The 15,313-nt window shown below is 38.3% G+C and overlaps 1 protein-coding gene across 5 annotated transcripts in view; it reads left to right on the forward strand.

Moving 5' to 3' along the window:
- mical2b (microtubule associated monooxygenase, calponin and LIM domain containing 2b) overlaps positions 1-14,726 on the forward strand; it is a 49,206-nt gene extending 34,480 nt beyond the window's left edge. The window contains exons 12-28 of one of the 5 annotated variants that reach the window (XM_015037270.1): positions 500-647; positions 1,009-1,208; positions 2,607-2,701; positions 3,018-3,086; positions 3,201-3,329; positions 3,936-4,097; positions 4,195-4,464; positions 4,555-4,677; positions 5,098-5,481; positions 5,776-5,877; positions 5,998-6,090; positions 6,909-7,095; positions 7,226-7,299; positions 7,592-7,667; positions 12,882-13,037; positions 13,599-13,649; positions 14,494-14,726. In XM_015037270.1, the coding sequence (XP_014892756.1) occupies positions 500-647; positions 1,009-1,208; positions 2,607-2,701; positions 3,018-3,086; positions 3,201-3,329; positions 3,936-4,097; positions 4,195-4,464; positions 4,555-4,677; positions 5,098-5,481; positions 5,776-5,877; positions 5,998-6,090; positions 6,909-7,095; positions 7,226-7,299; positions 7,592-7,667; positions 12,882-13,037; positions 13,599-13,649; positions 14,494-14,609 (2,435 nt within the window). In that variant the 3' untranslated portion in view covers positions 14,610-14,726. Of the gene's footprint in view, positions 1-499; positions 648-1,008; positions 1,209-2,606; positions 2,702-3,017; positions 3,087-3,200; positions 3,330-3,935; positions 4,098-4,194; positions 4,465-4,554; positions 4,678-5,097; positions 5,482-5,775; positions 5,878-5,997; positions 6,091-6,908; positions 7,096-7,225; positions 7,300-7,591; positions 7,668-11,191; positions 11,874-12,881; positions 13,038-13,598; positions 13,650-14,493 lie in introns of those variants that run through there. The other 4 variants (XM_015037271.1, XM_015037272.1, XM_015037273.1 and 1 more) reach the window with 4 other exon arrangements.
- The last annotated feature ends 587 nt before the right edge of the window (positions 14,727-15,313 follow it).

Below are 15,313 nucleotides of genomic sequence, written 5' to 3' on the forward strand. Positions count from 1 at the left end.
TTATGCTTTGTTCTACTTTTGTCTGTACAGTACTTCAACAACAAGTAAGCACATCATTGTTCCTGCTTAAACTGTTAGAATAAGCAAAAGTCTTTAGATTTTCACACACTACATTAATAATGGAGCCACCTCCTCTGTAAACAAATCCTGATATAGGATGGAAAGCTTGTTTGGCTTGTCAAATTGCATGAAAGTGTGCAAGTTCTGGTTGTTTTCTAAGTAGGACATATCGGGATAAGTTTCTGCTCTACTGCCAAGGTTAGTCCTGCTTTAGCTTCAGAAAGTGGACCAGCTCGCTTGGCTCAAGTCCAAAAAGAACACACAGTTCGAACACTACAGCGTCGACACCATTTCAGAAAACTTTCCAGTCCGGACAAAAATAAAACACACTGGGGAAAGCGATACAGGGACGTTTTCTGCCATGAAAATGTTGTTCCTTCCTTTGACGCTGTGCGGCAGTCTTGACTGTATGCACCAACATCTCATTTCTTTCTTGCAGAATCTGAGGTGCGACCTAGTCGACTCCTAACCTGGTGTCAGAATCAAACTCGGGGTTACAGGGGAGTGGATGTCGCCAATCTCACGTCATCCTGGAGGGACGGTCTGGCCCTGTGTGCCCTCATTCACCGGCAGAGGCCTGAACTCATGTAAGGATGCACACAAACGGACACTCGGCACATTCAGGAAGCACGCATGGAAATGATGAGCTGTGGTTCAAGGTCTGCTTGAATGTTCAGGATGATACCCATCCTTTACGAAACGTAATGCAAACAGTATTTAGTCTTCTGGACCTTTTATTTCAAACGAAACAAATTCTCTGTTCAGATCATATTGGAAATAAATCTCAGCCATAAACAGGCTGACTTGATCTTGATTGGGTCTGTTCCTCACTAAGAGCTAAGAAAATTGCTTCTTTACGTGAATGAAATTGGATCTCTTCGATAAATTCAAAATCCAAATTGGATATAAACAAATCTCACATTTGATCTCATCCTCCGCCTGTTTCAGCGACTTTGACTCCCTGAACGAGGAGGATGCGGCGAGGAACAACCAGCTGGCGTTTGACGTGGCTGAGCGCGAGTTCGGCATCCAGCCAGTGACTACAGGAAAGGAGATGGCTGCCAGAGCTGAACCAGACAAGCTGCTGATGGTCCTCTACCTCTCCAAATTCTTTGAGGCCTTCAGGAAGTCATCGCTGAACAACAATGGTCTGTCTTTGTAACAGTTGTGTGCTGATTCATGGAAGTTTTTCCAGAGACGTTAGGACAATCGTCCTGAAATGTTTGAGGCAAATTTTACTAAGGCAAACTATTTACAAAATATTTCAGAAACTTTCAACTTGTTTTCCAACACTCGTTTAATTTTTAAGTCTTGTGTCTGAGGAGGAAATCAACTCCTGTTGACTTAACAGAGACAAATTTGCTCCGGCTTGTTCTCCTTTTTCCTGTTGAACAGTAGACGTTCCTATCTTGCCGGCGCAAAATGACAAATTCAGCACCTTATCGAAACACTTTAGGGCCTGAAGGACTGCGAGCACGTTTTCCTTTCTATCTGCCACACAGGCTTTCAGTTGCATGTTACACAACTGTGGTCAGGTTGGTCCCTGCCAGAAACCATACTGGTATGCACGCTATGTCTGCGGAAGCCTATCCGGTCACATCCGTGTAACTCCAGAAGCCTTCCTCTCTGCTCGCTCCACCACTGCTGGCGACTGCCCCGGCTTCAGTTTTCATATGTAGCTCTAAATGTTCAGCAGACTTCTGAGTCGCCCCTGTAATTCAAACCTGTGAAAGCCAGGAAAAATTACAGACTGTAAATGAGCATTCCCACAGTCCGTTTGGACCACCAGATTATTGAGGTGGTTGGTTGGGTATATTAGGACATGAATGAGGTTTGCGTGTTTTCTTTTTTTTAAAGATTATTTTCAAATAATTTCCACTGTAAATGTTTAGTTTACTCTAATGTTCAGTAAGAATTCAGACGCCGCCTCTAAAAACTGCTACTTCAGCAATATTGCTATCTGTTCTTTTGAAAATACCTGTGCTGACTGCAGCTATCCCATTTCTTCATACAAGTACCTATTATAAAGTCACCAAATTATACTAAACAGTCTTGCAGTAGTTGTCTGCAGTTGCTGAGTGAAAGTCTCACCCTTCTCCACATAATCAGACAGTATTTTACTCCAGAGACTTGAACCGCAGTAAAATAATCAAGTAAAAGGAAACATTCTGTCAAAACTGGGGCTGGGACGGTATTGCATTAATTTTGATTAATTAATAATATAGATTTTAGCGCAATTAATTGCATTTTTCTTTACATATAATGTCTCACCTTTATGTATTTTAGTAATGAATTTTACAAACAATTCAGGCAATTAACTAGTACTGGTAAATGGCCTGTGTTGGTATCGCACCTCACACTAGATTAACCCATTCGCACGCTTTGAATGTACGCATATTATGTTTTATATATTGTGGGACTTTAACTTTAGTCGCATCTTTTCTTGCGACATTAATGCTTCCTTTATCTTGTGATTTCAAACTGCTTATTCAGTTTTGTCAGGACAGAAACTGATAACCAATAATTGCTGTTTGTTCGTTCTACAGTCCCCAAGGAGCCAGATGAAAATGGTGAAGAATATCCACCTAAATCCAACCACAAAGTGCTGAACTTGCCTCAGCCCAGGAAGAGGATACCCAGGGTAAAAATGTTTACATTTCCTTGAAGTGCATGCAAGGCATTATATTTTATCCCAACAGTGTAGCAGTTTGCCATTAGATCTATATTTACTCCTTCAAATCTCAGCATTTGATTAGGGAAGCCATAGGTAGAGAAGTTGTGCAATGTAGTCTCAGTGCAATCTCTTTTTAAAGTTTAGCATCCATTTTCCTAAAAGACAGTAAAGTTATTTCTGAAGTAATCCAGTCAATGGGTGGCATGCTTTTTTTTAAATGATTATTTAAATACAAGGTGTATTAGTCCCTCTGTGAGTTAATCTGTAATGTGGGCTCCTCTAGGATGAGAAGAAAGCAGAGGATGATTCTGTTAACAAACGGAGACGGAAAGGAAGCGGCTACCTCACAGAGGTATTCGTCTGGAAAACTCTTGGATTAAAACACTAATAAAACTCGAAGGGTTTAGGTTAACAAAGCAACTCATCAGCCAGCTCTGCTCTGAATCTGACTCCTGTCTGGCCTCAGTTGTCCTGCCATAGTGCGCCACCTGCTGGTGAGGACGGAGAGCTGCGGGAGAACAAGGTCCGCTCCATGGCAACTCAGCTGCTGGCCAAGTTTGAGGAGAACTCCTCAACGGCAAAGCTGCACACCAAGGTGAGAATAACATTAGAAGTCGGGTTTATTCAGTTTTGAAACAACAAAACTGGAACAAAAGTGCCAGGCAAACATTTATAGCCAAATAACTAGCTGACGCTCAAACATCTAAGGTGATAATATGTATGATACGTAGGTGAACTTCCAGACTGGATTTTTGGCACCATTTGCTTTGGTCTTTTTTGTGTGTGTGTGTGTGTGTGTGTATGTGTGTGTGTGTGTGTGTGTGTGCGCGCGTGTTTGTGTTATCTTTGTTGCTGTATGTTGTGTTGGCAACCAGACCAAGTCTTTCTAAATTGTAAAAACAATTAATGATGGGCCTTAATTGATAAACAAGGTAAAATAAATTTGAACTTTTGGAGCGAAGCCAGTAACTGCACAGGGTAACTGGCTTCTTTCACTTTCACATAATTCTGCTTTTACATAACATGATTTTCCTAACCATCTGGGTTTAATTTGTGCAAATTTCCATCAGGTATAGTTAATGACATCTAATTTTAGCACCTACATTTTCTTTTTTGTGTTGGATTTGGTCTCTAGTAATGCTTTCGTTTCCTTTATTCTACCTTTTATAACATTTTTATTGCTTTTCTATCCTTGAAACAGTCCAAGGACCCATCTAGTCCTTCCTTTTCTCCTCCTTTGTCTCCTTCCACCACCTCTCCATCTTCAGATGATGATGAGGAGGAAGAAGAAAACCCCCGTTTTGCTAAACCCAAATATATCCAACCTCTTTCTCCTCTTCCTCCATCTTGTCCCAAATGGCAGGTATTGTCTCCAAACGTCTCCCATCTCCCTGTATTTAACTTCTGTGAACTCATCCTTTGTCCTCCTGTCTGTCTCCTCCTCGTCCTCCTGTTTCCAGCCTTCGATCTACCTTCGGTTGCTGGAGAATCCCAGTTCTGTTTCTCAGCAGACCAGTTTCCTCTCTTCTAATAATTCATATTTTGATCAGAGCAGCCAAAGTCGTTCCCCATCGCCCTCCCACTTTCAGATCCCTGTGAGTGTTCCTGGCTCTGAACTTTGTCACACAGAATACACCCCAAACACAGAAGACTCCCCAAACCGTCCTACCTGTGTGTCTGATCTGTCCGCTTTGGACTCTGATCCATCATGCGATGCCTCTGAGCAGAAGGTGAATTTAGTCCCACCTTTAAAATACACGTTATGCACTTTCTCACTCTCCATTTCTTCCTGCTTTGATTACCTCCTACTTTCCCCGTAGACTAAAAACCAGAGGTTGTCGACTAGAGAATTTTCACGCAGGAGTATAAAAGAGAGAGCCGTTCTCCTGTCCACCATGTTTCATGGGTCCAACAAACCACCTGCTCCTCTGTCTGTTTCACAGGTTCTGTATCAGATCAGATTCTTGTATTAAAATAATCCAAAAAAAAGCATGACTTCTTTGGCTGTTTTTGCTTTTTTTTTTTTAGGCTCTCTAAAAAGGAGAATGTTAACATCAGCAACACATGCAGGGAAATACAAATATAAAAAATAAATAACTGCTTTGGCAGACAAATGCATCAAAAGCGGGGAAATAAGGAAAACATAATCCAGACAACAAGTTAATTTCAATACGCTTACTCCTCCATAGAGTTCAGGATTGTGCTCTAACTTATAGACATTTTGAAGTTTTCTCCAAATAAAAAAAAAATATTTTTTTCAAAGATCCTTTAAGTGTAGCGATGGACTGAAAGTGTTGCATTACATTAACAAGTTATTGATGTTCTCCTTGGTCTGTAATATCCATCTTTCTTTGCCTCTGTAGGTGGAGTCATCTACCTCCTCCTGTCCTTCCACACCATCTCCTCCTCCTCCTCTCCCTCCTCCTCTGTCTCTATCTAAAAGCTCCACCATGTTCCCTGCGGTCCACCCTGTTCCCGATCCCGTCGCTCAGACCTGTTTCACCTCTGAACCTAAAGTGACCTCCTCTCTTCTGTCCTGCTCTGAATCTGAGAAAACTGAGCAAAACTCTTCTTCTCGTCCTGATACGTTCCCATCCAGCAGCGAAACGTGTTCTTCTGTCTCTTCGTCTTGCATCGGTAAAAGTCAGAACGCCTTCACTAATCTCGAGAGGATAAAAAATGTGGAAAATGAGCAGCAGAGGGTTCATGGATCGGGTTTAAAACTAGCTGAGAAGGATCCCACTAAGGTACCAGGTTTCTTGGTTATTTTACATAAATACTTTGGTTTCCTAAACATTTATTAGATAAATATAATAGTTTTGGCTTAAATCAGCCATGTGTTGTTCCTTTTTAGTTTTATATTCAATAATTTCTATTTAAAAACATTTGAAAACACAGTTTACTTCAAAATTTTAAACCACTTTAATGCCCGTTTTTTTTGAATCCCCACACTTGCATATGTATACTGGTAGTTTACCAACATTTCTGATCATGCAGTATATGATGCCTTACAGAAGTTTTACCATGTGGTGTTCATGTAGTGCACTGCAGCCTGTGATGGTGAACGCACCAGAAGAAATAATCCAAAATCAATTGTTCGCTCTGAGAGCTGTCCCTCTGGAGCTCCTAGTTACAGTAAAGAGGTACAAGTCCTAAACCTAAGTCCAAACACAGTTCAACAACACACCATTATTTCCTTCCATAAATTCTGTTTTTTTTCCACTCCCATTTGTTTTTTTCTTTCTTCTTTGTGTAAATATTAGCGAGTAGTTGGAAAGGTATCATCAGCAATAGATGCTAAAGCTCAGAAACTGGCCGTCCTTTATGAGACAGACCACAGGCCCAATGCCGCACTGGTAAGATGCATGTAAATGGTTAGAAGACTAATCCAGACTTGATACTAATGTGATTTGTGAAAAGTTGGCGTGCTAACAAATATTTCTCAACCTTAGTTTTCTGACCAGGGAATTTAAAAGCTAGGAATAGATCCCAGTTGCATGAGTGTACACATGGTTTTAACAGTCTAAACAAATGCAAGCATTTATTGCAAATGTTTACTTGCATACCTCAAAGCCCAAATTTTAACTTTCTTTTTGCAAGATAAACCACAGACGCAGTTGATCTCCATTTTGCTGAGAGCTCAAGAAGCTGCAAATATCTGAAGTTAACAGTGCAATTCTGCCTTGGACTCTGGTTTTACTACCTAGATATTCAACATTCATGCATTTTTTTGTTCTGTTTCACTGTGACTTTTCATACCCTTTCACTCTGGTTGTGTGTGTGTTTGTCAAATACGGTCTTCTGACACTAAACCTTTCTTTCAACATGTCTCCATGTATTTAAAGAATTGCAAAATACCTTCTGACCTAAAAAGTTAAGATTAAAATTATCACTAATTTTAGAATTTGTAGTGACCTGTTTCTGCCTTTGTATTTGTGTTTTTTTTATCAGCTGTGTTTCTTTACTCACTTAGTACTGATGTATATTTTAACCTTTTTAACTAATTTCCTTCAGAGTTCTTCCCCCCGCCCCCATATAGCACTTGTTTTTGACATATGAATCAGTGTTTTTAAATTTTCATTTTCTAAAGGTTTCTGGAGAAAAACGCCAAGCAACTTCTCAGGAGAGCATTTTTCTTACTTCTTCACCTTTGCCTGGTCTTTTCCCCCCTCAGTGTGTGGTGCGTAAAGATTTCCCTCCTGGACTCGGTGGCAGCGACATCTGCCACTTCTGCTCCAAACGGGTATATGTGATGGAGAGACTCAGCGCTGAAGGCTACTTCTTCCATCGCGAGTGTTTCCGCTGCGACGTCTGTAACTGCACCCTCCGTCTGGGTGGACACACGTTTGATTCACAGGAGAGTACGTCTGAGTTATAGCTGATTCTTATATCAAAATAAGGAGTATTTGTAAAAAAACAAAAAAACAAACAAAAAAAAAAAAACCTAGACTTTTTTTTTTAATAAAAATTTTTGGTTTTATTTCATTACAGAAAAGTTTTATTGCAAGATTCACTATGCCCAGCGTCAATACAGCACCAGCTGGGGCAGGTTCAGAAGAACAACGGTAAGACAGCTTTTCAAGTAACTTTTACTTCATTTTTTATGGTGATTTAAGAGCAGAAAATAAGGTGTTGGTAATATAAATATATAACATTATCAATTAAGTGCAAAATTCTTAAGATCAACCAAAACAAGTAAAATTCTTATATAGATTTACAAAGTTACTAAAGACCTTTCCACTAAACTTATTTTGCAAACATAACTGGAAATTGAGAAGGAAAAAATAAAAACTAATATTTTACTACTTTAAGTAGGGGCATGTGTGCTCATTTGCATTTTTATCTGGATTTTTCCAGGAAAACCTAAGCCACCTGAAACCCTCGTCTGTGGACAGCGGGATCTATTCAGCCACAGGCGCCATCCAACCCGCAGGTACCCTGGTTTCCTTGATTAAGCGCGGTCTGAGCTGGCCGAGGCGTGCTGGTCGGGCTGTGTGTGTGTTGCCTCAACAGCTGTTGGGAAGTGTGTGTGAGTCTGTCACAGCTGTGGGATCCCACGTCAGGAGCTACTCACAGGACTATATATTCCTGTTTGAGCTGCTGAGCCTTGGCTGTCCTCTGCTCTGCATGATGCATGAGATGTTGGGACAGATCTACCAGGAGCCCCAACTGGCTCAGCAGCAAATCTTCAACCAATGGTTTGCCTAGGAGAGGAACTAATGATGTACTTGTATGAGGCAAGAGGCCTAAAAGGTGGAGATTTACCTCTTTGTAGCCTAATCAGTTGAGATTCATTTAAGTCAAAGCTCCAATTATTACCTTCACTTACTACATTTAAAGCCTCCTCAGTTACTTAGACTTTTTGTAAACTGTAGTGATCTTAAAAACCTACCTTACTGAGACACACTGCTTCTGTTTAGTGGATAATAAATGTGGCTTTCTTGAATAGTTTTGAGCAGTCAGCATATTACCTGCAGTAGACGGCAACAGTTGCAGCTTGAATTAACTGGAAATTTAGGATTCTTGCTAAGAGCTAGAGACAATGGAAAAAGTCTCAAATGACTCATTCTCTAAAGTTTCCTATTAGTTTGAGCAAATTCTCTAACTTACTTTTATAATTTAGAATTGTATTGTGACTAAATATACAGATATGAAAAGTGAAGAGGTGAAAAATGTTGAATTATGGAGCTTGAAAATTGAGTATTTATTTTGGATGTGGGATATTTGATCCTTCCTAAAGAAAAAAATAGTGGCTAGCTTATAAACTGATGTTAGCTTGGTAGCAAATTTACATTTTTCCTCAACCTCCAAAAACTGAGGTTGCTTAGACTGTTGACTTCTGTGCTAAGATACTAACTACTTGAGACCTATCCAGGTGCTTCAAAACTTATATTAAAAACTCTGGACATAGTTAGTGCTTCGACTCTTTTGAGAGCTAGCTTAGCTTAGCTATTATAGAACCTGCTAGCCGCATGTCAAACAATAACTCCTTTGGCCTGGGTTTTCTCCCCTGCTTAATTAATATCTGATTTGTGGGCATGCTCCAGAAAACTTTCACTCCAGTGTGATTCCATAAGTTTTGGGTGATGTAGATCCAGGATGTAGATTCACCTAATTTTGTTTAGTCGGGGTTTGTAGTTGCCTAAAATTTTAGTTTTCCTGAATTATGAAATTGTAACCTGGAGCATGTCCTAATTCTTACCAAGAACATTCTATAAAGAGTGTGGTTTCTGTTTTGATTTTCAAAACTTCTGGCAATGATGTGAGAGAGCTGCTTGTTTCAATTGTCTGCTTCCTAACACTGCCCACCAGAGTTGTGCAATGGAAATGCCAAAACAGTATTTTTTTTTTCCATTATCAAATGTGAAAGCATTTTAAGTCATCAAAAGCTCTAGTATTTACATAATGTGTTATAAAGATACTTTTTAAGATTAAAGGCTCATTATTTATGGTAGGCTGTTTAGAACAATTGTTTTTTTTAGAATTTTACAAATTTATTAGCAACAACATGGTACTTTTTATTTTTTTATTGTGAACATTTAATTTGTGATTTTTTAAACTTTCTTTTTGAAGTTTCTTTTTAATTGGTACATATTAATTTCAAGTTATATTTCATATAATGCTTAATAATAATTAATGCAAACCAAAACAATGAGCCTTATCTTTAAGACAGATGTTCTCATGTAGCTAAAAAGCCTATTTGCAAAGTCTATTTTGTAATTATTTTGTTAAGTGATTAACTTTTTTTTTCAAGTGACGCACTGTAACTGATGCCGACTTTTATGTTTGGTTTATTGTTGTATATGTTTTATTGTACTAAATCTTAAAGTATTATTAATGTTTTTCTCAAAACCTTTGCACATTTTGTTTCCCTTTTTCCTTCTTTTTCCACATCTCATTTATTTTCCAATCCAAAATTTGTCTTCCAGCTTCTGTTTCACTTCATTTTGTTCAGTCTGTTTCAACTTTCCAATGCTGCACATTCTGATTGGCTGATTCCTGCCAGCTGTGAAGGTGACGATTGGCCAGATTTGGTCATAAGATCTTGTTGTACTGCTTTTGCATCGGCTGCCTTTTGTAGCTCCATCTGATTTTGTCTTTTTTTGTTTTTTGTTTTCTAACTAACCAAGATAACTAATCACAAACCATCATAAGCCTCAAGCCTGGCATGTTAAAGACTATAAATCGTATTTGTAGCATTGTGCACTGTTGAATAGAACACCAAATCTAATAATGTGCCTGTGATGAATTGCCGCAATCACTTAGCTGATGAATAAACTACTTGATGCCATTTCCTACAGTATTTCTAAATGTTTCAGCAGTGTATGTAGTTGCCATTATTTTTAAAATATTGCCAAATCGCTTTAATAAACCAAAGCGAAATAAAATGCTGCTGTGCTATCAGTGTGCTATCATAGATAAACTTGCTACACTACCATTCCCCTTCTGAAGTTAAAGTAATTTAGAACAGTTTAAATGAAAAAAAAGTGTAAAAAATTTCCTTGAGAACAGTTTGCTTATGTTGCTTGGACATAACTTAGTTTGAGATCAGTTTTAATACCACAAAACCTTCTTTTTGGAACTGTTGTTATATTTACAAGAAAACTTATTCTTGATATGAGTTTATAGACAGTAACGCGCTGTTTGACTTGTTACAGAAGTCAGAGTTGGCGTTCCTAAATTTCAAAATGTCATACTTTTACAAACTCAGTTTTCCTAATTTTTCTGTCGTTTTTAACACATTAAAAATATTTGACAATGCCACATTTCCTAGTAGCATTCTGTCCCCTCTGTTGGCATTTTGACAAACTTAGATTTGTTATAGTCCATGATACTTATCTGTTCTAGATTAAATACCAGTCCCTTAAATCAGTATTTACATTAGTTCATAAAATAAACAGAAGGCAATTTTAATACCTTGTGTGCATCTCAAGCTCCTATAACATTCATAGGGATTCTGACTTAAGGAGCTGTTTTAGTTGCATTTCCAACTTCAGGGGACAAAGAGAACGCACCATTACGCCTTTGATTAACTACCTATCCTGGTATGATTATGATTTAAGTTTGCATTTAAGCTCTGGGAGAAATTATGTATCTAAAAGTTAGCTCTGCTTTGGAAACACAGAATTGATTTCTCATCAGGTCTTTCACAGTTTTGGCCTTTTCATGTGGCTTAATCAGAAAATGTAAGAAGTGCACTATAAAAATCAGACCATTTTCCAAAGTTGTTGAACATGTCGGCACTTTTTCAGTAATTCGTTTGGTGTTGTGTTATCCTGAACAACCTTTCTAACGCTGACATTGTGCCATGCTTGTCCATGTCCTCTTTACTCCGACCATCCGTCCAAACGGCTTTTGAATATATTCCCTGCCACTCGTGTGTCAGCAGCATCCCCTTCTCTTCGGCCCATTTGACAGTAACATGTCTCCACATGTCTGTGGTTCCCTCTGTTTCAGAAGGAGACCTTCCCACTCCTGCTCCCCTCTCCAGATCTCTCTCATGTACCTCCTAGTCTTTGCTCAGGAAATAATTAGACAGCAGATTTTTTTTTCTTTTTTTTTTTTGTCTAACCCTGCCTGAAAACTCATGTTGGCGGTACGATTTCTCTCTCAGTTGTATCGTTGCAGCCTGTTGATCAATTTTTGTGTTGCCTATTATACACAAATTTTGTAAAATTGCTTAATTTATGACATTTAGAAGCTGTGTATATAACTATTGATAAATAAATGTATTTGATCGCAATATTCATTTGCAGTGTTATTTGTTACCCATCAGTTAAATTGCATTATTTCCAAAAGACCAAATATTCACAATGGGGTTCATTCACACAACTTGTTCTCGATACCAGCAAAATCAACACATTCTGTGAAGCTGTTTAATGTAAATCCTTCTTCCAGCTCTTTGAGTTGACCTAACATCACCCACACAAATCATGCTCATGATCACAGCCTTTAACAATTAACGCGTGCTTTATTTATTTATTTTTTTAAAGAGGACACAGATGCTTGAGCTTTGCAGCAACTTAAGTGGGTATAATCCTGTCCATCTTGTGACAAAATGTTACAAAATTGAAGATTTCCTAAATGCAACAGCCTGAGAAAAAGGGTGGCCGTCATGCAAAAGCTTAATTAGTATATATATATATAAAAAAAGTGTTCAGCTATAGAGTTTGACCCCAGCCAATCTGAACAGGACTGAAGTGAATCTCACCAGTATGCTTCTATCGGTTTCCTTGTGGGCTTTACTTATGGGTCTTTTCTGTCCTTTCCTCAGTTTTTTTATTTCCCCTTCATAAATAAAACGGAAAACAAAATCTAATCAAATTGAGAACACTCGGTAAACACCTCTTCGTTGACAAAACAAGGCCTTGTTGTCTAGTATCCCTATCGGGAAAATGTTTATGCCAACGTGTATTTCATTTTTTTTGCTGTGGCCGAGTGGAATCACCTCTGCAAAGATTCTGTACATTGTTGACTTCATTACTCTGTGAGTACACATGATATATATATGCATATGTGTAACTTTTTGTACACAAAACAAGTGACTCTGTAAACTAGACTCTGCAGATTGTTTTTCTGTACCTACAGTTGCTTAATAAGCCTGTGTGACTTGTAGAGAAGATGTTCATGTGTTGTGTGGATTACATAGATTGAAAGAAGTTGTGAAATCGTGGAAAAATGTTGTTAAATATATTGGAGTAACTGTGAATATATGTCGGAATGCATGCCATACATGACAAGAAGAAAGTACACCCTCTTTTAATTCTAAGTTTTTACATGAGAACATTGTAAAGCGGCGCCTGCTGTTTTGAACAGCTCTAGAATCGTCACTACGTACGACACTCTTAGGTTCACTAAAAATCCTCCTCACTACTTCTAACATTGTGTCATGTTATGAACTCTCTTAAGACCGAAGAAAAATCTTAAAATTCTCAGAATTTTACTAAAATGATGGCAGCATAAGCCGTCGGTGTTGGGATTCTTTCAGAATACAGGCCCAGATTGTTTTTATGTAGTCCTGATGTATACGACTCTCGAATTAACAGGGTGTACTGTCGTACTTTCACTCTAATTGTCAGTCCAGCAACAACTAATGTTTGTTTGGAGTCGGGAAAACTTGGTGCCCACACTCTGTAATGATTTACAGGTGAGGCAACCAGCATGCAGTCAGATCAGCTGAAAAAAGATCTAAAAAGATTCCCCGAGGATACAGAAATGGGTGTCGATGCTCTGGAGGCTTCCTGCATCGTCGGACCTAAGAAGGGAGAAGGTGCTGCAGCCAGAAGCCACGACGGCCTTAAAGGTCAGTACAGCCATTAATGTGGTCCAACATTTAACTTTGTGAAACTGAAGAAACCGTTTAAAATCCAATTTTTCTGGCCTCTCTGATGGAGAATCTTGGTTTTAATATTTATAAGTTGTTCGTGTTGAGAGTTTCTCAGCATAGCCGTTTAGTGCCAACGTCCCTAACCCTGTGTCTTTCTGTCATTTTGTCTGTGGGTTTTGAACTAATCAGGTGTTTCAACAAGTGTTTATTGTTGACTTCTCTGGGCTAAAAATGTTCTGACAAAACTGTCCCACATTTCCTTAAATCTATACGTTTCCAATTGAAGACAAATGCTTTGGCTTTAAAAAACCCTAACTGCTGGAGTAGAAGGCAAATGGCAAATATCTTTTTTTGGATTTTCTCAATCAACCGTGGTTCAGAAAATGACACATTATTAAAGAGTGGCTCTACAGTCACACAGTGGGACCTTAATTTGGGTTTTCATATATTTATTTATTGGATTATTGATCTGTTCTTGATGGGGGGTGGAAATCCTAACATTTCCTCACGGGTCATTTGATTGCATTTGGTCTGCAGGTCACTCTAACACAAAACATAATAATCGATGGAAACGAAAGATTCGAGCAAGTGAGTGTCCCTATGAATGTTTCTATTGACTCTGCCCTGCTTCTCTTTGCTTGCAAAGTTAAGCAGCTTAAACCTTTGATCCCTCTGGTTTGTTACTATCCTCTATTTTATTTTATGCATTTGTTTTGCTTTATGTCTTTGTGGTTCATAGAAAGTATTTCCTTGTTTCTCTATTAACATCTGGCCGTATTATGTGGCCTGTAAAGCTGCAGCAAGTCCTGGCAGATTTTATTTATTTATTAGTCTTAGATTATACCCCCCAGTTATCCAAATTATTAAATCCTAAAGATCAATTATCAGATGGATCTACATAATGCCAGTTTACCATTTTGGATTTGAATTACTCAAACCTTATTTTCAATGATATTCCAAATTATTATGATGTTGATGTGTAAGCATATGATGTCAAAAACCACTTTAGTGATTGAAGATTAAACCAATAGTACTTTAAAAAAAAAGAAACTGTTGTGCTACATATTCAACTCTAGATGTCGCCATAGCTCAACTTTTTTTCTTTTCTTTTAGCCTTTCAGCATTAATTTGGTTAACCTTACTTTAGCTCCTATTTCAGTTTTTTTTCTTCCTTTATTACTTGATTTCATTGTTTGTGCCCTTCACCATCTTCTCTCACAAATGTCACTTTGATATAAAGTACATAACGTGTCTGGTCACTGGGGGGGAACCACAGCACCACTCTGCTCCCAATCTTTGAGAGTTCTTGTGCACGCATGTGTATGTGCATATGCTTTGTTTAAAATGGCTCACTGTAGAAGTAGAGCCAAAAACATCTCATTATTTGCTGAACTTTTGACAGTGTTATGTTTTCTGTTGTCTTTGTGCACAGCATTCCCTCTGATCTTCATCAAGCACTTCCGCTCAAAACCAGAAACTGTTCCTGAAGTTGATTCTGACATTGAGGAAATCGCCTCAGCTGAGACACGCAGTGTGGGTAGCATTTAAAAAGCTCTTCTTTTTTTTTTTTTGCATCCAGGTACTTCAATGTAGTGTCAGCGTGTGAAACAAAGCACTGGTTTTCTATGCAAGGGTTGCAATCAAAACTACTAGTAACCCTAACTCTACCCTTAAGAAAAATGTCACCTTTGAATCCGATTTAAAATCTTTGGTGGGATTTGAGGAAGACTTGTTGCAACATAAGAGCCCTCAAACATCCCTGAGCTTGTGGGATTTGCACATGAAGAATGAGAAGCAATTTCTATTGAGGGCTATAAAAAGTTTGCAAATCAGAAATATTTGTTTCAAGTAATAAAATCTAAAGGATGTATCGCCAAGTGCAGATTCAGTGACTAGAACTATACTGCATATAGTATTTACATTTTTAATTTGATCTTTAAATGAAAAATAAAAGATGAAAATGAAGAGAGTTCAGTTGTGAGGGGAGACCAAGCAGGCAGGCTGAGGAAAGGCGGTTAAGGAACAAGAAGGGAGCTGAAGGAAAAATAAAGAATAACCAAGGAAAGTTAGTAAAATTCTTATTTCACCAGACAAAACATTAGGAAGACTTTCTTCTTTACAATGTTAGCCTGAAAGTTCTTAAAACACTGAGCTAAAGGAACAGCTTATAATGAAATAAGGAAATAATCAAAAGTGGAAACAGAAACTTAAGCCATTCAAGATCATGACATAAAGTGAGCATAATTTTATTT

This window comes from Poecilia latipinna, unplaced genomic scaffold (genome assembly GCF_001443285.1).
Source record: "Poecilia latipinna isolate Pla-1442-1.1 unplaced genomic scaffold, P_latipinna-1.0 Scaffold399, whole genome shotgun sequence".
In the NCBI taxonomy this organism is placed as follows: domain Eukaryota; kingdom Metazoa; phylum Chordata; class Actinopteri; order Cyprinodontiformes; family Poeciliidae; genus Poecilia; species Poecilia latipinna.